General features: G+C 41.9%; 1 protein-coding gene across 3 annotated transcripts in view; it reads left to right on the forward strand.

Annotated features, from left to right (window-relative positions):
- cdh8 (cadherin 8) overlaps positions 1 to 22175 on the forward strand; it is a 147842-nt gene that overhangs the window by 50433 nt on the left and 75234 nt on the right. For all 3 annotated transcript variants that reach the window (XM_034220584.1, XM_034220586.1, XM_034220585.1), the window contains exon 3: positions 7322 to 7616. In XM_034220584.1, the coding sequence (XP_034076475.1) occupies positions 7322 to 7616 (295 nt within the window). The remainder of the gene's footprint in view (positions 1 to 7321; positions 7617 to 22175) is intronic.

Raw genomic sequence — 22175 nt, forward strand, 5'->3', positions numbered from 1 at the left:
TGACGCGCATGGTGTTATTTTTTAATATATGAAGCGCGAGCTGTGTGCTCGAGTCTTCTTGCCTGTCGGGCCGGCTGAACTCTGCTGCTCCGGGATGAGGGTCAGCTACATTATCTACGGTGCGTTCGTTAACTGTGCGGAGTCACTGTGGCACAGACTGAGCCGCTGGTGAACAGCTGTTAGAACGGGCCGTTCAGGTGTTCAGAGCAGAGCGGCAGAGCGTGATGTGAACTGGAACGTTTTTCTGTCGCAATATCATTGTCACTATCTGCTAACGTTAGCTTTAGCCTTCGTTTTCTAATAGTTTTTTTCATAGGCTATAAACAGAGGTGGTATAAGCAGTGGAGTTTCTAGGTGTACAAAACTGGGGGGGCAGAAAGAGGTCGGGGGAGAGAGAGAGAGAGAGAGAGAGAGAGAGAGAGAGAGAGAGAGAGGGGGGACAGAGAGAGGGGGGGAGGAGAGAGAGAGGGGGAGTGTCAAATTACATACTGAAGACCACAGGAGCAACACTGAGCGCATACATTTACGTACACAGCGTGGGGATGTCATAGTAATGCACCTTCATACATGGAGTAAAGGTCACCATCACAAAGTAATTCTTAACAATAACAACAACCGTAATACTTTAGCATTAAAACACCATAGACTGTAAATATAAGGAAAACACAGACACTCATCATCGAGGTCACAATATCAATCGATCCAGCAGAGGCAAAACACAGAAGATCAACAAAATATATGACATAAATGAACTTACCAAAGCTGAAGGCTCACTTGAAAAGAAAAGCGGCACGGCGGTCCTTCCTCTGACAGAATGTGTCTATCACTTTGGGGATGAAGTCCTGTAGTTGCTGGATCAACTGGCTTTCAATTGAAAGCATGGCCAATGCGTTAAGTCGCGGCTGTCCCATGGTGTTGCGAGTGAAAGTCTTTATCCTTTTGAGGGTGGAAAAGTTCCTCTCTGACTCGGATGTCGTCATCGGAGTTGTCACTATTATTTTGACCAAAATAACAGTCTCAGCAAACGTTTCCTCCGCCGTATGCCTCACTTATGGTGACCGCATCCCATCCTGGTTGTGCGCGTATATGCTTCATACACTGAAGTAGTGCATCTCGGGTCTCCCAAACCGCGTTCACAGTTCTGCTTTTAAAGTTCCATCTCACAGCCGGTGGCCGTGGGATGCGTCTCTGTGTTGCCTCTGCAAGAGCTGCAACACGTTTTGGAGCACCGGAGAAAAAAGTGGAAAAAGCAGTTAGATCTGCAAAAAACACCTTCAGGATGCTCATCCTTGCTGAACACAGTTTGCTGCAGGGTCAGGTTCAGTTGGTGGGCGTAGCAGTGAACAAACTGAGCGTTTGGGTACGTCTCCTTCATCACCGTCTGTACCCCGCGCACGTTACCGCTCATGACGGCCGCCCCGTCATAGGTCTGAGCGATTAGCTTTTCTTTCAGCTTCAGGGGTTCCAGAACAGCCTTGATGCTGTTAGAGAGACCTACACCAGTTTTGTCCTTTACTTCCACAAACTCCAAAAAACGCTCTGTAACTGTGAGGTCAGGCATAATGTATCGCAGCACAATCACCATTTGCAATTTACAGGAGACATCGGTTGTCTCGTCGGACTGAACGGCAACAAATGATGTGTTGTCCACTTGCTTGGCTATTTCCTCCCTGTACACATCATACATGCAGTCCAAGAGTTCATTCTGTATGGTGCTTGATGTCCCTTTGAAAACAAGCTGAGCTTCGTAGTGCCGTTGAAGCCTCACACATTGTCTCGAAAATTGACCTGAATATCCCTGGATTCAGAGAGTCCGCCGACTCGTTGTGGCCCCGCAGTGCTGTCTCACATTTCCCACACAGTTTAATACAGGTGATGATCCGACCAAGCACGTACCTGTTTTCTTCCACCTTCCTATTATGAGAATCAATGCCGCGTCTGTAGGCGCTGTCAATCTGAGCTGCAACATTCACCCTTCCAAGTAATCCCAATTTTACGGCATTTTCCAAATGACTGTTGCTGCTCTCATGCTTCATTGTCCTCTCCGAAAGATGCTTTAAGTCCTTGTAACCTGTCCTCGACCAAGTACCTTGATCTTCACCAAAAAGCAGGCAAGGAAAGCAAAAGAGGGAATTCTTCTGGATGCTCGCCGTTAGCCATTTCTTTTTAGCAAACCACTCAGCGTTAAACCCACGTTTAACTTTGCCCGCAGTCTGGGCCATTTGGAAATCCGGTGGATGGTGGGCTAAGTGTCTCAAATGTGTGCTCCAGTAAATGGTCAACTTCATTCATTTTCTTTCAGTTTTTTACTTCTTTTAATCGCTGGTGATGTTAGCTATATGCTGCTCTCTCGTCTCCTCTTCAAACTACACGTGACGTTTCGCAGCACTGCACACGTGAGTACTTACAGCCAATCAATTCTGAATTATGTGAGATGACGTATGGTGGGGATGGGAGCACTCTGCCCCTACGGTCATTATTTTTTTGCCACACACATTCAATAGAAAAATACTCTGAGCATGCGCAGTGTAGTTTTTACAATCACCGTTCACTTAGACTGTGAGAGGGAAGGGCAGGATCGGGTTTTGTCCCACATGGCTCTAAACAGCTCAAAACGGCACTCTAGACACTAATTAGAAGAACACAGACTAAAACAGAAATGTACAGACGAATCAGATTATTAAACATGACCTTAAAATATATTTTATATGTTTTTTTATTTATTTTTTAGTATTTTTTTGTAATCATTATTTGTAATACTTTCTTCTGACACTAGGTGGGGCTGTGCCCCACCTGCCCCTAATGACCCGCCGCCACTGGGTATAAGTATAGAGATTGTAGGCTACTAGAGTAAAAGTAGAAGTATACTCAGATCTTGTAGCCTACTTTAGTAGAAGTACTCAGATCTTGTACTTAATAAACGTAGAAGTACTCAGATCTTGTACTTGAGTAAAAGTAGATGTACCAGAGTGTAGGAATACTCTGTTACAGTAAAAGTCCTGCATTCAAAATGTTCCTCAAGTGAAAGTAGAAAAGTATTATAAAAATACTAAGGCATGAAAATACATTTTCAAAATGCTCAACAGTGCTGCCAAAATTATAAACTGACTGCTACACAATTAAAATAAATGCTTTTATATATTTCTATTAGATGTAACTCTTTGGCGTTTCTGTTATTATTACCTGCTGCTTTAGTTGTTCTGACTGCTAAAATCCTCTGTTATTCCTCATTTTAAAGCCAATATTCCGTGGGGTCGGGGGGCTCGGATCCTTGTCACCTTTTTCATACCTGATGAGTTTGCATCCCTGACTACAGTTGCTTTAGCGAGTAGAAGCTACTAAGCCTACTATCTGATTTGTTTTAGATAGGCATCTGCATCAGACAGCATATGGTTATTGAAATAAATATATATGCAATTACGACATACAAGATGTGCCTTTAATACATCTCACACTACTAAGGCAGCCGGCGGTTCCACCAGGGGCGTCAATCCCGGGGGGGGGGGGATTTCGTCCCCCCCTTAGCTTCAGATTGGACCCCCCTAAGTCATTTAGAATAATACAAATAAATGTTAAAATAATTAATTTTTTGATAATAAATCAGTAAAATCAGGCAAAAATAAGAATTAAATAACATAACCCTAATCTAACCCTAACACCGAAATAAAGTAACCAAAAACCGAAAATAAACTAACATAATCCGCCATTATCCGGCACATTTTTGCGCACAATTTCGGAGCGCACAATTTCGGCGCGACCGCCACGACGACTCAGAAGGTGCCCTTTTTTTTCTCTTGAGCACCTGCCCCTATAAATGTCTGTGCACGCCACTGCTCTCATCTATATTTTATACTTATTGAACCATAGTTATGGATGGTTGTTCGTCGACGGATAATTATGGATGATTGATGGTTTATTCTTGACCTAAAGAAAAGTGGACAAAAACGATGTCATGGTCCCTTGCTTGTTATGTCACATGGTTCTTACATTTATTTTCTTATAACTTGTATTCAACCATATAACACATGATACAAAAAGTCTCAATGGTGTCCATGGCCAAGGATGCAAAGTCCCTTGTGTTATGTTCACATTTCACACCCTTTGGTAATGTTCGGGTCAAATTGACCCGGGACATATTTCAGGGTTTAAAACAAATACAGAACTAAATTCAAAATGCACAATTCCTTATATATATTGTCTTTAACTCATTCCCCAACAATATAAATGAAATATATGATTAGTTTTTGAAAATACTCTTTGCTGGATCAAATGTAACAATGGAAGTGTCCATCGTTTTTTGTGATAAAAATGTAATTTATGTTGAAAAAAATACACTGTAATAAAAACTAGGTTTACATGTTGCTCATGCTTTTCTAGGACAAATGTAAATTAAACATTTTTTTCATTAATGTTTATTATTTGTAATCTGTCATATAATAATCAAAGCCCTGAAGGAAATAAAGCAATTTAGCAGCAATTGGAACACAAGAACCACACATCCAAAAGTATTTGGCTGTGAAATAGAGAGAGAATGAAACATCCATATAAATGACATAGAACAGATATAAACACAAAGCAAATAAAAACAATTAACAGTCACTATTCATAAAATACTGTATATCCGAAAACTATATTGATGAAGTGACGCTGCAGAACATCATGTGAGTCAATGGGCAAGTCCGTTTAGGAAACACATGCTGTACAGAACTTCTTCGTGTGTACAGCACAGATGTACTTGTTGCAGTTGCTGCAAGTAGTCTGTGTCTTGGAGTCCTTTGAGGGTCCACAGACCTCACAGCTGGCTGTGGGGGTCTTCCAGAAGCTGACTGTGGGGGTCTTCTTGCGGCTGGCTGTGGGGGTCTTCCAGCTTCTGAGTCAAGTTCATCTTCCAATTTGCTGTCAAATTCTGAGTTTACCTCCACATTATCCTCATCTTCAGAAATGTCTTCCTGTTCCACTTCACCGTGTTCCTCTAATGCATTCCACTCACTCTCATCCATTATTAGCTCCAAGGCTCTGAGCAGAATCTCTTTTGTCCATTTTGTTGGTAGATAATTGTAGTTCTGCACTACACTGTTACTACACTGAGGTTATGTCTCTGTTTCCTCCGGCGTGCAGGTGCGAGGGGGGACAGTGCGAGAAAATGTAAAATGTTTATACATTTCTGGAAGATCTAAAATGTTTATAATGTTCTAGGATAGTTTTGTGTACACACTACAAAGGGTAAAGATCAAGGGAAAACAGGATCAAACAGCTTCTCTGTGCATGTGTGTGTGTGTGTGTGTGTGTGTGTGTGTGTGTGTGTGTGTGTGTGTGTGTGTGTGTGTGTGTCTGTCCTGGTATTGTATCCGCGTCAGATTGACCCGAACCTCTTATGAAGGACATAAATGCGGGTGGGCATTTTTTCACAAGTGGAAAAAAATAAAAACAATTCCACATGTCCTTCACAATAAATAAGCCCCGGCCATTGAGTTTCAGGTTGAACGAAAATATCCTTATATTTTTTTGTATTCATTGAAAATGGAAATCGGGTCAATTTGACCCGAACACCACACAAGGGTTAATACACATTCATATTTATATATTCATACATAAAATAACACATATCACCAGCATATTGAGGGTGCACAGTATCCATGGAACTGAAGGTATTTAAGCTGAACTTGGTTGACTTTGAGCTTTAACACTAATTTTGACCTTGAATCATATCCGGATCAAACACATATTTCTACCTCAATGCGCATACAATTGTACTTGGGTGACCTTACAGTATAATTGCCATGCATCAAGATTATGTTGTGTATGTGTTGCTAAAAATATACATGCCATAACCAAATCCAATATGGAAGCTGAAATAGTCAATTTGCACCCCTTTGAGAGCAACATGCAGCCATACAGTACATGCAGAGCTGCAGGCATACCACTACACACAAGGAGTCACACGTAGGGTAAAAAAAACAATGACAGACCATCGTTAATTTGAGCTCATTTAAAGAGTTTCTCAGTGGGCAGGATGTTGCGAGGCATTTGTGTTAATGAGCCACATCATTCATTTGAAATGATGGCACAATTAGGAAAACAAAAGTGCAAGGTGTGACAATTTAAGTGAATGTGCTTTGTCAGTGTCTGCAAACAACACCTCTGAGACAGTATATGCATAAAAGCCAGCTTATAAAAACATTGCGGGGGGGGGTGGTGGTGAGTTTAGAGGTCGGGATTCTCACCCGACATATTTTTACTTCGCTATTTTGCACCCTATCCACGCTCCCACGGGAAGCGCTGTTGGAACACTGTGGCAGGAAATGAAATGAAAGCTGCTGAATACAGATGTTTGTATGCGTGAGTGTGGGCTCAGATGGGTGTGTGGGTTATTGAGAGGAATGTATAATAAGAACAAATACAAAGGAAGAGGGCTGACAGCCGTTTCACAACACTGCTGGATTTGTAAATGTTTTACTCGGCGCCTCCCCTCTGAAAGTCACTCACCTCGTGGATCAAAAAGGCTTATATTAAAAGGTGACTTACAGTATCATAAGTGCTCTGTCTGTTTATGTGAATTAAACTTCCCTCATGTCCCTTTTTCCTATGACCTTTTGTCATCTTGTGCTGTTGTATCCGCTACGCTCCAAAAAAAATTACGTACAGAAGCCTTTGCTCCTTTCCTCGGTCTACAGATGTTGCAACAGCCTAATGTAGCATTGTCACACTCATTAGTTATACTCAGCTCTGCGGCGAGTGGGAGCCATCCACTCAGCCTTGCACGTAATGCAGCCTTAGTGAACTAATGAAACTGTAATTACAAAAATAATGAGGAACATGCAGCAGCGTCCAGTAACTTAGGGCTAGCTATTTGCCAGTATGATCATCATGTGCAGAGTTTCCTCGTACATTTTTCATGGGTTTTGGAATGCACATTCAAAGCACTTCTGGCTTCTGTGCATTCCAGACTGCAGGGAGCAATATCCCCCCACATTGTGTGTTTGTATGATGTATTTACAATGTATAATGAGGAACAATGTAGGCTAAGGTCCATTTCCTGTGCTACTTATGAAGCTATTGCCCCCAGTGGGCCTCATTTAGCAAAGTGTAGGCTATGTTGAGCATCCCTGCTAAACTAGTTGCAGCATAGCAAGGAGGAAAAAGAGCAACACATTACATGTATACTGTTATATGCATTTACATGGTGAGAACTTCTGGAACCTGCTGAGCATATCAACTTGCATTCATTACAACCCCCACAGCTGTCTCTGCTTCCACAGTGGGATCAAACTGAAGACTCCACCTTTTAATGTCATTATTTGTCATCTCTGTTTACTTGCAGCTACACACAGATTTGGATGTGGGTGGCAAGAACATCAAGTACGTCCTAGCGGGCGAGGGTGCTGGCACCATCTTCGCCATCAACGAATTAACGGGCGACATCCACGCCATGAAGAGGCTGGACCGCGAGGAGAAGGCCGAGTACACGCTAACAGCCCAGGTCGTCAACGCGGACAACGACCAGCCCCTGGAACCACCGTCAGAGTTCATCATCAAAGTCCAGGACATTAACGACAATCCGCCGCAGTTCAACGAAGGCCCGTACCGAGCGTCGGTTCCAGAGATGTCCGGTGTCGGTGAGTCACGATAAACACATTTCAGTTCTGGTCTGCAGCCTGATCAGTGTGTGAGAGTTCCAGGACGGCTGATCTCTAATGGGTTATTGCATGAAAATAATGAGTGAGTAGGAACAAGAGGAAATGAGTATGCCCATTTACATGCTTGCTTGTTATGAGTATTTTGGCAAATGAAAATAGGACAAAGATAAATCATATAACTTCAGCCATAACTCAGTGCTGTACCGGCACAACTGGTGTCATTCAAGGGTTCTTAGGATCTTCTTAGCATTCTTTTTGTTACACTGGGTCAACACATTGAAATCCCTCACAACTTAAAGCCTCCTTGTGTTTTACTCCTTGAAAGCTACACCTTCAAATTGGACAATTCCTTGGACTTTAGACATTGGTATCTCCACAGTGGCTGAAAGAATATTTACCGATCAAACAGCATTTGACACGTCCATCCCCTTTGCGTAATAAGGGACTGTTTCTATGTTTACATGATTCTATGCACACCTTTTCACTCTTGCCCCTCGCCTTTATTCCACCTAGCTTAGCACTTTATGCTTTTCTTGTTATGTTGTTTTACTTGCTTGTAAGCGCTTTGAGCACCAGGAAAAGCGCTATCTTTTTATTATATCCTCTTTATGACACATTACTGGGACCTTTCAAAGGATCTTATGCTCTTACTAAAGTGTTTTACCTTAGGACAATGTATGCTTTTGAAGTTACTCACCTAAAACTAAAAGCCAACTTATGTTAGACTCCCTGATAGCTACACCTTTTAATTTGGGGGTTAGAAAAATCCATCGACATAAGGATGTAACAACTAAACAGCCATTGCAACGTCCATTTCCCTTTGGTCTTTTGCACCTTAGACTGTGAGAAAAGCCATTACCTGCCAAATGTAAAAGTAATAAACATTGGTTATTTTATCTTCAAGCCAAAGTTATTTGAATTCTCTTGTGATGTTACAGATTCGTAACTCATCACAAAAAAGACATCTCACATTTGGCTGAACCTTTTGTGTATAATTGTGAAATTGTTGAGAAATTCTACCTTATGCTTTAATAAGCATTTGTGGTACCTAAAATAAGAATACAAAATGTGTCCAGTAAGTTTGGGGAACATATATTTGTGCAAGCCGTTTTTGGGATAAAACAACGTGTTGCCTTTGTTTCATGGTATTTGAACCAAGGATTTAAGCCTTTTTATTTTAAAAGCAAAATGGTTTTGAGTATAATTTTGTATCAGTGTCGTTTTTATGTTGGTTAGTAAGTTTATATCAAGAACATAGGATCCTGGGAAGATAGGACAATGGTTACATAAGGATGACCCTGCATAACGCTAACACTGTACATAATAACCCACTTGCAAATAATTCCAACTAAGAATGCAAATCACCACATCAGGAAAGCTTGATTGAACATGAATCCTACAGAGGCTGAAAAAGCACCATTCTACAGCAACATCAGCACTCGGCCTTCTGGCAAGCATTAAGAAAATGCTATTCTCCGCTTTGCATAGGTGAAGGGTCACACTTTCTTATTATGTGGAGCATTTGGTGAAAGTGTGGTATTTGTATTGCGTTGTTTAACATGTTCATGTGTGCAGTCTATTATGTGGTATGAGCTGGTGATCACTGCGATCAAATATTTATGGGAAGATTAGAAAGTGCATGATGTAATGTGTTGAAAAACTGTGGGGAATTGACTAGGAAACCACAGTGGATCACTTTATTTAGTATCAAAGGCATTCAAAATGTGACCTTTTTCCCCCCTTCTCAACACAGCAGGAGAGCTGAACAAACACAGCTGTAGACAAGTCTATGCAAGAATCCTTTTAATTCAACATTCAAGCGTTTAAGTATAATTATAGCAGAAGAGCATAAATGGTCTTACACTTAACTGTCACTTAGCTTGTCAACACTGACAGATGCTAATTGCCACAAGCTACCTTTCTTCATTCCTCCACAAACTAGTACACAAACACTCTCCATTTTGCCGTATGCTAATGTATCATATATTTAATTCATATATTCACATTCCATCCATGCATTTAAATGACCACTGCATGCTGATCACATCATTCAGATGTATAGCCCATCTAGGATTGGCAGGAGCCTGTAAGTGGATCAGTACACTTAGTTGTTGTTTTTCTTCAGGGGAGCCTTGCCACTGACCCCCAGAGCAGCAGGAGTGTTGTCGAAAAATGTTTCCATCAGTAGCAGGAAAGAGATCATAGTGTGTCTTTATGCCGTTTTGACATTGGACGAGTTCAGCGTGGGTGCCGAGGTCTGCTGTTGGGCGGTATGCGCTTGTTATTGTGTTTTCTCATCAAGCTTCCTCTTGTTACCTGTCACGGAGCTGACACAACATGCTAGGGCAGATGGCGCAAGGTATGTAATGGAATCTGTTTTGGGAAATCCCATCTGTAGGTTGCAGCCTTGACGTCAGCTCTTGGAAGGCGATTTAGCATCTCGTGATCACGACTTCTGTTAGCTGCTGAGGGAAGCAAAAAGGAACAAAACACAGTGCAATATAATCCATGTAAACACGGAACAACAGTGAACTCTTGTTGTCTGAACTCCATTACTTGATCCCCACTGCTTATTGTTTTAGATCTCGCTTGAAATGCTAACGTATCTCTCCAAGGGTTTTGCCGGCGCAGTGCAGGGACATCCACGGTGATGGGGTAGCGAGCAAAGTGGTAGTTGACAGCACTCTGTGATTTGCCAGTGGGAATAATGCATAAGAAATGGGAAATCGGCGTCTCTTTGTTGATTGTAGTTCCCTTTTGTCACTACTGATTAATTAAACATTCAGTAATGCTCAGTTGTTGGCTTGAAAGCCTTTTTTTTGTTTCTTCCTGCGAGTAGTTTTCCTCTTGTTAAGTTTTCATGTGCTGCCGCACGCTGGGAAGAACGTGATTCTCCGGACAAACAAACAAGAAGACATTCATCGCCTAATATTCATATATAACCGGGTTCCTTTTACAGTGGCGTTTCATCTTTGTATTGCGTTGAAATGAGAATGTGTGCAGGCCTCAGTGGATTACTGGTGCAGGGGATTACACTGTAACTACGCATTACAGTGTAATCATGGCACGTGCTAAGAGTAGACCAGCCGTCTGGTATTGCGTTCAGACAATGCTGAGAACGTGATAGAGAGAACCCTCCTGCGTAGAATAATCAAAAATCGAATCCGCACCGTAACGGCTGCTTCTCCTGTCGATGTTATCCACTTGTCAGTTCCACTCCAGGCTTCATCAATGTCTCAGCAGCTCCTCGCTTATCAGGAATGTGTCCACGGTATATCAGCCAAACCCGGGACAAATATCAACACCCACCTTTTATCTGCCAAGGACTACGGATAGGTACAAAGCCCTTCTCATTGAATGTCACCATCCCCCCCATAGGAAGCGGTCCGCACAGCCGGATGAGATATGTGACATGGGCCACGAGGTCGCCATGTTTCCTGCTCGCGGAGGAGCATAGAGGTTAATGGGAAATGAAGGAGAAAGAGCTTTTGTTCTCCCTTTTTAAAAGGCCCAGTCGGATAAGACGTGTGGCTCTCCGTGACTTTTCTCTGACTTTCATTTCCCTGAGAAAGGAGGTGACTACCGTTCTAATTGTTCAGCGGATGGTTTCTCAAAGTACAGTGCAACAATGAGAGGAAGTGGAGAGCAGAGGTGGTGTTGGAGGAAGTCAGAATTGAGTTTGAGCGTATTAATGTAAGGAGTCTGAATACAGGACTGCTGTGCTTGATGGGGTGTTACTAAATGGTGCTGTTTGACAACGCATCTTGAAAGATGCCCACTTTTTAGTAATAAGAGAAAACAGCCACTGTATAGTTATTTTTCTATCCAAATCCATAAGCCAGTGGAACACAGAACACATTGTTTTTAACACAATTATTTATTCAGCAGACTTTTTCAGCGAATTTGACACAAAACAACACAAAACAATTGAATTCAATGAAATGGTTAAATAAGCAATCTTGATGCTAAATGCTCCACTATGTTAGCTAACTAGGAGCTGCCTGCCATGGTGGAAATGAATTGGTAGGATGTAAAACCAAGACAATGGATGAACAGATGTACAAAAGCTAGAGTGCAGTGGCCCGGGAGCTCAGCATACTGTACCTATAGAACATGTGAATGCGCTGCAAATACAGAAAACATAAGCAATTACAGAAATAAGTCCAACACCACCCAATGGAAATGTAGGGAGGTGGCTAACAATTCTAACTACAAAATAACTTATTTATTTAATAGATTTAGTAAATCTGCTCAAGTTCTGTACTTAAGTACAATTTAGAAGTAGTTTTTCCATGTAATGCTGCTTTATACTTCTACTATGTTCTAAAAGGATAAGTTGTAGCAATATACTCCTGTACCTCAATAACTATACTTTTGTATATTTATTCTTTTTAGTGATTTAAAGCATATGCTTTAGAAAGTAGAAAATATGTTTTTTTTAAATGTAAAGGGTCTGCAAAGGCTCCCCCAGCCTGAAACGCCTCCATTGGACTCTACTTCCATTACATAATGACATCACTATGTAACACCCCGCTTATTGGCTAGTGCTCAAACAGATTCTGATTGGTTAAGGGGCGGGACATCTCTTATACATAGCTCTTTGGTTAATGTTTGGGAAAATATTTTAGTTTCAGTTACAGTAAATATGAATACACACATTGCAGAATCTTTCTGTATTAATCCAAGACCACAATCTTTGACCATTTATACTTTGTTACTTGCTAAAAACGTCTATTTAATACATCTTAAATGATTATTCAGTTATACATTGCAGTCCCTTCAAAATGTATTTGCTGATGCAAGTTAGTAGTATATCAAGTCGGTTCTTTGGAGACAGTTGTGAAGTATCTGCTGAGTTGGTTCATTATGAACAATCCTTTCCATAAACTCATTTGATCACTTTTAATATAAGTGTAATAATTAGTGCAAATGTATCCACACATGTTTTTTTATTATCTATTAGATTTTGTGTTATGTTTCGAATAAATCCATGAGTTTTGTAATTTCCTCTGCCCCTAATCTTCAGACAAGTAAGGACAGTGTGGTTTCATTTAATTGCAAGATATCAATTCTAATTAATATTTGATATTTACTCTACCTCTCCATATTTCCCCTGTATTCTTAATTCCATATCCGATAGATAATCATGTTTCCCATTCACTCCATGATCAAGTGAGTGTGTTGCTTATTTGTAAAAGCTTAGCTATGATAGGAATTGGAATTCATGTGCAGGGATAGCACAGATCTCCGAGGATTAGTAGATCTCGTTTTCCTGTTAATGGGGTCTTCGACTTTAAGGCCAGTACAAGCTGATAAAATCCCTCCGTATGTCTGCCCACCATATGCTGGAATTATGAGGCTCTGCTCCCCTTCTGCAGCTAACAAGGGGGTTGTGATGTAGTTGGAAATTACAAAATCTGCTTGAAGAGAAGTTTCAGGTAATTAGGAGGAGGTCGCGAGATCATCCTCCTTTCGCGGGGGGGGGGGGGGGCTGCACATGACAATAATTGCTACACAGCGAAACAAACTTGATGAAAGTTGTTTTGCCGGATGGAGCCCGTGCGAAAGATGCCCCGGGAGTGTTGAGTGTGAGTGTACTTCATTATCAGGGCGATTAATAAACGGACGCGCAGACAGATGGCCCGTCTCCTCGATCAGCGGGCCGTGCTCTCCGAAACCCCCGCAAAATGAGTACCTGCATGAAAGCACGGATCAGAGCCAAATGTGTCAAGATCTGCTAAATTGGAGCGCAGACATAAAATTGAAGTGACATTAATAGATTACCTGGAGTTGATTTGCATTTTCTCAGTTATTATGGGTGTGGGTAACAGGACTAACAGGCACAGCCGTCTATGTAGAGGCCTTAATGATGTTTCTGATTACGCTCTCATCACCCGCGGCAGCTGGGAAAATAAGTAAAGGCTTGTCAACGCAGATTTGGACGATAAATGAGGCGACTTGATCAAGGGGAGACGTATGGAAATGAGCGAGGCGCAGACCTTTATCGGCACTGATCGCCTCACGCTTTCAACATACAGCAGAAAGCTGTGGTCATAGATGATTTAATATGCATATGTTTTAGAAGTAATACACTCGTACATAATCCTGCATGAAAGATAACATTCTTAAATACAGCTGTATGTCTCATCAAAGCATGTGTTTCTGATAGATCTATCTTTCTTAGATAGAGTCACATTGCTCTTCACTCATGTATTTATCTACACATACACCTCTCTCAGATCAATACAGGGAAAGCTGAGCTATTTTCAGAGCATTTCATGCTCCACTTGGGCCAGATGTTCTATTAATGATTGTGCTATGCAGATCTTGCAGTAAATCTCTAACATATCTCAGGCTAGGAATGTCTGAGTCTGAAAGCATTACAATTCAGTTTTATTCACTTGAATAAACTGAGCAGTATTTCAGGCTTGCATCAACCCACATAAGTTGAGGGCAGCACATATTTAGTGAATCTTTTTATCTGGCATTTCTCTGTTGTGCTTTGAGAGCGAAGAGCGAGGTTGTCTGGTGTTTGTGTCTCTCTCCTCTCTGATCCCAGACTCTGCAGCTTGGCAGATGGACTGAGTGGCAGGGGGCCCCTGGCCCTTTAACATGGTGGGCAGCTGGGCCAGAGCTGGGCCAGTGCTGGGCCGGGGCACATCTGATGAGCAGGCTCCCGGGCTGGGCAGAGACGTGGCAGACCGAATCTGTGGTGGTGGTGGTGGTGGGCGGCTCGCAGGCTGAGCTGGGGTCAGAGCAGTGAACCTGGCCGGGGCTGCGACCCTCTCAGGCCTGTCCGACTGCCAGGCAGTGTGCATGCCAGCCTGCCCTTTGCTGTGGCCATGCTAAATGGGGATAGGACAGGCCTCGGAGGCAGAGAGGATTTAACTGGCATGCAAATAACCTGCTACTCCCATCCATCTCACCTCATTTGGCAACAACAGCTTCACGTGTGTGTGTGTGTGTGTGTGTGTGTGTGTGTGTGTGTGTGTGTGTGTGTACGTGCATGTCCTCTGTGTTTAGGCTTGCTTTAATCACATCTGTGTGCGCCTGTGACACTCTTCACCTGTCAATAACCCAGCACCATGGGTGAATAAACAGAACTGGATACAGGAAGCGGGGCCCTGTTCATTCCTACAGAAGTTGCCTTGTGGAGCATGAAGCAAAAAGGACTCTTGAGAACAAAAATATATCCAGATCTTCAAGTAATCTCGGCCCATAGATCATTGTGCACATTTTCCTTAAGCCCTGCCTCCAAGCTTTGTTACGGTTACGGGAAAATAACAAAGTGAAACACTGAATTAGAAGTCTCTTTCTCAATGTAAGTCAATGGGAAAAGGTATTTTTGGGCTCAACAAATTCACAAAAAGGCTGACACAAAGTTTGTAGTACCAGCATTTTGCCGCTACACAAAATGTGCTTCAGCGCCCGGCGCATTTTCTGGTGAGTTGACTTGGGCCCATAGAGCATGAGCACTTTTTTTTTTTTTAAACCCCGCCTCCAATTTGTCACGTCACAGCTTTCCTGGCTCAGTTAGATATATGGAGGGGATATAATGATGGATTCATATTTTAGCACATTTTACAACTTTTACAAGCAAATTCTTTTGTTACATTTTTAAAAGGTATTTTTGGGCCCAATGATGTCACGTGCCTGACACGGAAGTTGTAGTACCATCGTTTTTGGCCAGTGCTTTCAACAGCCGGCTCATTTCCTGGGGGCATGCCAAGCGCCATCTTTTTTTTCTGCGATCATCCATTCTTCTCATGTCTGTAGCTACACCCAGCAGCTGATAGAGTCATTGCCTATTCAGCATGTCTTTGTTTCACGCTAAGCCACTACATTAGTGTATGTATAGAAACAAATGGAAAGTCAATTATCCCCCTCGCTAACACACATGCTGGTCCGGAGTAAGGGAAACAAACATGACCAAACACACAGTCACAGCTGCTCAATATCAATACATATGTGTATTACTAACTCAACCAAACGTTATTTATTTTCCAATGTACCTCTGAATTATGGATGTAACATCATCAGTCACTCGTCCAGATGCAGTCATAGAAGCCCTTTAGAGCCTCACGGGGCATTATCTAGTTTCTAGTACGCATGCAAGCAGGCACACGTGCACATGTACACACACACACGTGCACTAATACATACATTCTCTGCGTTAGCATAAAGCCGCGGCGCAGTCGTAAAGATGCTGTTGTTCAGGTGTAATTTGTCCCCGCTCCCCTGTGTAACCCGCAGATAAGCACTCTCTTTGTAACTCACCCCCTCTCTTCCTCTCATGCACACACTTTTGATGTGTCTCCGTCTTTCTGTACTTCTCCCTCCCCCGTTCTCCCCTCCTTCAGCTCGCCATCGTTCTCTCTCGGCCTCTCCCTTGAGGGGGAACACAAAGTAGCTGGCTTCTAGGTAATGAAGCCCTTCAATGTGATCTGCATAAGATTGCCTCCCTCGCTGGCCTGGCTGCAGAGCCCCGATGAATAGCAAAAGACTCTCAATTAGACTAAGGACACAAAGCAGCTCTCTCCTTCGCCACAGTGTCGTTTCTCAAACAAAGTCGCTCTTTTTTGTTGTGCGCCGTGCCCATGAAGTAGAAAGAGACGGGAAAATGAAAAGGAAGGAGGTAAATAACAAACAAAGTTCATGAAAGGGAAGGTAAATGAGAGAGTGTGCAGCATGTCTACAAGCTGCCATGTTTTTTTTGTTGTAATAATGAGGAGAAGGATGTGGAACGCTGAAGCCGCCACAAATGCCACCATCTGTGTTGTCGCAGCCAGTGGATGTGATGAAATGGATTTCATGCAACAGGGTCAGCGGCCCACGGAACACGAGGGAAGCAAAGGTTAGAAATAAAATTAATTTGGCTGAATGCTTTTTTAAATATTTAAAAGGCTGCAGTGTTGGATTGCACTCCTAAAAAATATGTTTCCAGGGTTACTGTCCTGTTTAATTAGGTGCTGTAATGAAAGTTTTTGCAGCGTTGGATTACATTTACAACTCGTCTCCCGCTGTCATACTGTCACACACTGCTGATCATTGTATCAAGGTCAGTTAATCAATGTGAGAGTGAACACTAGGACGTAGGATCAGCAGCCCTGCAGGGTGGAAGGGGACAGAGTCACATCCATTGTGTCATCTGAAGACAGTGTAATGCCTTCAGATGGGCAGATCCATTTGAAGTTCTCCGAGTTTACTGGCTGACACTGGGAGTAAGCTCGTTATATTGTAACTAGGGCCGGGACTTTAACGCGTTAATTAAGATTAATTAATTATACAAAAATTAACGCGTTAAAAAAATTAACGCATTTTAATCGCACTTATTTTTGCACCGCGGAACGTTTCTCACTGGATGAGTTTCAGGCGTACCGATTATACTGGAGCACCAACTAACGTTCATGACTTCAGACAACAACAAACCACAGTGAACAACAGTGGGAAATGTTGTTTTAAAAAACGAACGGATGGAAGCGTCGATAAGAGCACGGTTGTGTGCAAATTATGCAAAAAGGAATTTGCATATCACCGCAGCACATCAAGCCTCAAGTATCACCTCAATGCAAAACATATAGCAGCTAGCGTGGAAGCTAGCGTGGACGTTAGCCTCTTTTATCGCGTTCACACCAAAAAGAGCCGGTACTAAAATGAGTTCATGAGAACCTTTTTACCCCCACGAAAGTCCCTGCTAGAGAGCAGAGAGCTGCTAGAGAGCAGGGACTTTCGTACGGCTCTCTTGTGAGAAAAGAGCTATATTTCTGATTGGCTGGGCGGATTGCAAACCACGCCCCGTAAAACTCCCAAAAAGTTTTGTGAAGCCGCCATTTTATTATCCTCGCATTAGCATTATTAGCATTAGCCCAGCGCAGAAACGCAGAGAGACTAATTTATGGCAACACAAAATAAAACATGGGAGCGGTGGAGATGAGGAGGTGTCGGTGTTCTGGCGATTTACTCGGAAGGCTGCTGGGACTCCCTAATCCTCCCCCAGGTTCAAAGAGTTCTCATGAACTAAATTCTCATGAATCTTTGTGGGAAAAGTACTGCGGTGTGAATGCGCCTAATGGTATACTAAAATCCATGTGAAAAAAATTGCTTCTCACTGTTCTTAGGTCAAATATTTATATGTGATTAAAAATGCGATTAATTTCGATTAATTAATTACAAAGCCTCTAATTAATTAGATTAATTTTTTTAATCGAGTCCCGGCCCTAAATGTAACTAAAGCTGCCACTAGTCCATCGACAAAAAGATGATTCAGCACTAACTCTTTTAGTTGTTGCTGTCGTTTTAGCAAAAATGCTGACGGACGCTAGCGTGCCTGCTAATTTCTGCTTGTTTTGTAGGACCACAATAGCCCAGTACACAACTGAAATAGTTGTAATGTGCATGGTAATAGCCCATTTTCTATTGTTTTTTGACCAGATTGTTTAATGACATGTTTGAGAGAATAAACACATATATCAATAATACAACAATTGTAACTGCCTTTGGCTTTTTGCTTGGCCATAGTGGTTGGTAAAGCCTTCCATTGGCTCTAAATTGAATATTTGCCCTTTTTAATTATCCATTGGTGTCAAACAGTTTTTTTTCCACCGATTTAGCATTGAACCTCAACTCGAGGCTTGACAGATTTAAAAGCTATAAAACTAAATCAATCAAAGTACTTTGTTAAATCAACTTGCCTTCTGAACATCACACTGCATTATATGCAGGACTTTGACTGTTAAATGATGTAGTCTCCAAGCTCACTATTCTGAGGCTTGACTGAACTCCTCCAGAGCCAAAAACATAATTTGACTTTATTGTAACGTCAATGTAAAATTGTCCCTCCTTAAGTAAAATTGCACTGTAGCCCTGATAATAGAGTGCTTTTCAATGGATACTTTAGTAAATGATTTGAGTCACCCTCATTTTTTACACCCAAAGTGAACCAGCTGTCCAATATAACATCCTTTGTGTTCTCTGATCACAGCTTTTACTAGTCAACCTCCATTCAGAGCCCTACCAATGCGACTGCAGAGTGTGACTATAAACTCAATGTAAGTGGATAAGCAAAACAAGAATGAGTTATTTCTGAAATCATTGATTTTAAGTTGCTCCATGGTATCGATAGTCTAAATGGGAGCGTAAGTTACAAAATGAACATCATGCTGTATTGTAGAATAATTCAAAGCTAAATATTAGGATCATAAAGTAAGTGAGAAGCAGGAAAATGTTCTCATAGACCTCTATACAACCACATTTCAATATGCACCAATAGTGTCTTGCCCTTTGGAGGGAATGCAAGCTTAAGGGACTTTCCAGTCGCTATGTGACACACATTGTTTTGAAGCACACATATATCACGTGAATGTGATTTATCAGCACGCTACAGCAGGGACCTTCAACCTTCGACCCCCAGCACACCACCGCAACACAGTATTGCATGGCCTTGATGATGTTATTGCTTTTTACAACATAGCCCATATTTTGATTATAAAAAGGGTAGATTTTTTGACTTCGACGCAACCTCACCTGCATGTAAGACAGGGAAGTTCGATGCAGATGCCTGACGTCTTTAGGCCAGTCCCTATCACACCCTGCTGGAGATAGATCCGCTGTAGCTGGGCTCAAAGAGTCAAATGATCACTTGCTCTTTCAAACATGTACTCAGTTATTGCCTATTGGCCTCCATTCTACAGATGGCACACTGAGCTGGGATCATTCACGGCAGTTTCCTTTTTCTTTGCTGCACAATGTGTTTGTGTTTATAATGTAAGGAAGAGGAGATCTGTAAATGTATCTTTACACTTCTGGAATAATTCATTTCTAATGGATAACACGTTTAATGGACTTAGCTATATTTCATTTTCCTTCAATATGACACAAAAGGTCCATTTTAAAAGATTTGTTGAAATAACTTAATGTTATCAGTCAAAGGTCGGAAGATGAACTGTTTAATCAAGTGCTTGCAAAGCAGAACTCCCAGCAATGCTTTTTTGCATAAATAAACTACATTGCATCACACTTACTTGCAAACGCATCCAAATATGGTTTTCAAAAAATATTAACATTTTTCTAATCGTTTCCAAAATATATTTGTGCAGAACGGATACCTTTCAGAGATACTGTACTTGACCATGAACCAACCTACGTTACATCACGTGGATTGACGTAAATTAACATGCACAACACAAATAGAGGTACATGTACTACGATGTGCACTTCTGTTGCTTTTGGACATCTGACAACTGTTTCTGCTTAAAGTCAGGATGGATGGATTGGCGTTCCATTGAATCTTTTCAAGGACAAACGCAAAACATTTTTAATTCCATGTTGTCTGGATCTCAACACAACTTCCTGTTTGTGTGTGTGTCAGTGTGCTTCCTGATCAGTCGTGTTACATATCATCCACAAGTGATGAGAGACTGTTTGAAGTCATGCTGGTGAGTAGGAGGTCCTCACAGTATCACTGCTATAAACAATCAGGTTCTGCAGTTCTCACCTTCAACTTGGCAAATGCTTACTCATATCTGCTAAGACGCTTTCTCGTACGCATTCTTCAGTACTCCGCTGTGGCTCACCCATTCATAATTGAAGAATAGAGTTGTGGATATTCAAAGCTGTGTTGTAGAGGCCTTTTTCCAACGCACTTCTTCCTACACTGCATTCATTCCACTTTGCCCCTTTGAGTTCCCCTTCTTGTATTGTACGGTGCGTCATCCCCACTTACTCTTTGCTTTTGTCAGAAAAAGCAGGAACGTTTGCTCCACGGCTACGCGGCTGAAAGTCAACATGAATATGTGTGCTTCTGAGGGCTGCACTCCCTTTTCATGCTTCAGGTGATTTTACAGTGTTGAGCAGCGAGAACAGGATCTCCTGAACTCTCATCCCTCCATGTCTGCATTATTAATTGTCTGAGGTTCCCTGCAGGCAACCGGCGCTCGGTACTTACCTAATATTAAAAGCAGGGATTGCAATCCATTGAAAGACATAATACTAGTTAATATAGAGTTACATTATGCTAAATATATGTGTTTTTTAGCTGTTCTTGTTTGTGCTGTGGATGCTTCAAGTGGCTACTGCCTGTCCTATTGGTCAATGCAACATAAATGCGGTTGGAACCATTCATCAAGGTGGTGGAGATTTGAGACTCGAGAGGCCCATCCAATCAGCGGCAGAGAATAAAAGGGAGAGGCATAAAAGTCGGTACAGCAAGGTCATTTGAAAAAGAAGCTGATAAGACGAAAGGATCAAATCTCCAGTACGAGCCTCCTCTTCATGTCTGTCCCTATTAACTGAAGCCCCTCGCCTGGCTCGCACAGCCCCGCCACGCCCTCAGCTGTCTGATACAATGAAGGGGAAGTAGAGGACTCAACTTCCTTTATTTTGCAATAAAATGAATGGCCTTGCTTGTAATTGTGTTGTTTAACCTTTAGTTTTTTCTGTTTAAGGTATTACTTTAAATTAGGGGTGCACCGAATGGGAAATTCTTGGCCGAAACCGATACCGAAAATAGGAAACAGTTGGCCGAAAACCGAATGCCGAAAATGATTAATAGAAATATATATATATATAATGTATACATTTTTTACCAATGTTGTTCAGCTACCTGATTATGGAAATAGACATGATTATGGCAAAACTTAACTTAAATAATAATCACCATTATGGGTCCATAAAACATTTATTCAGCACTTTTGAATGCATACAGTACATTTATATATGTCATGTATTATTGCTAAACAACATTATATCGCAGTCTTAGTGTCGCCAACTCGTTTCTAATATGCAAAGACAACAAATGCGTATTTTCGATCAGACGAGATCTCTCCCCCGTCTGTGTGCGAGGGGGCGGGGCAGTTTACACACACGCAGCGGAGCACACTGCGGAGATGGCGGAGAGAACGCGCTCCGAGGTGTGGTTAAACTTTACCCGTCTCGATGTGGAGAATACTTGTTACCATAAGTGCAATAAGAGTTTAGCATGTAAGCACGAGCAATTTGTCTAAACATTTAGCAAAAGTGCACCGCATGCAGACGGAGGAATGTACCGGGTTCGACCGTCTTTCTAGCAGCTCTGTAGCCCCATCCACGAGTAACGTTTCCACGTCAGGTGTTATGTATGCTAGCAGCAACACACGGAGTTAACTCCATGATACAAACATGGGTTAATGATTAGAGGAAACTGAGTTATTTAGTTTGTTAACATTTCAGCTATTCTGTTTACAGTCTGTCATCAGATTATTATAATATAATAATAGATTATAATCTCGATGACAAAGGTCAATGTCCCCCCCCCCCTGTGAGCCAGCCGCGAGTATGGTCGCCGCGTCTTTATTACGTCATCACAACAACACGTTAGGTTACCAACGTAAGTCTGTTCTGACATTCGGTGATATTTTTTCGGTGCTAAAACCCTTTCGGCCGAAAGGGCCTTTTTAACCATTTTCGGCCGATAATTTTCGGTGGCCGAATATTCGGTGCATCCCTACTTTAAATGTTTTGTTATTGTATTTCCAAGCAGCACACAGAGTCCCATCCACTGTT

Source organism: Gymnodraco acuticeps, unplaced genomic scaffold (genome assembly GCF_902827175.1).
Source record: "Gymnodraco acuticeps unplaced genomic scaffold, fGymAcu1.1, whole genome shotgun sequence".
NCBI classification, from domain to species: Eukaryota; Metazoa; Chordata; class Actinopteri; order Perciformes; family Bathydraconidae; genus Gymnodraco; species Gymnodraco acuticeps.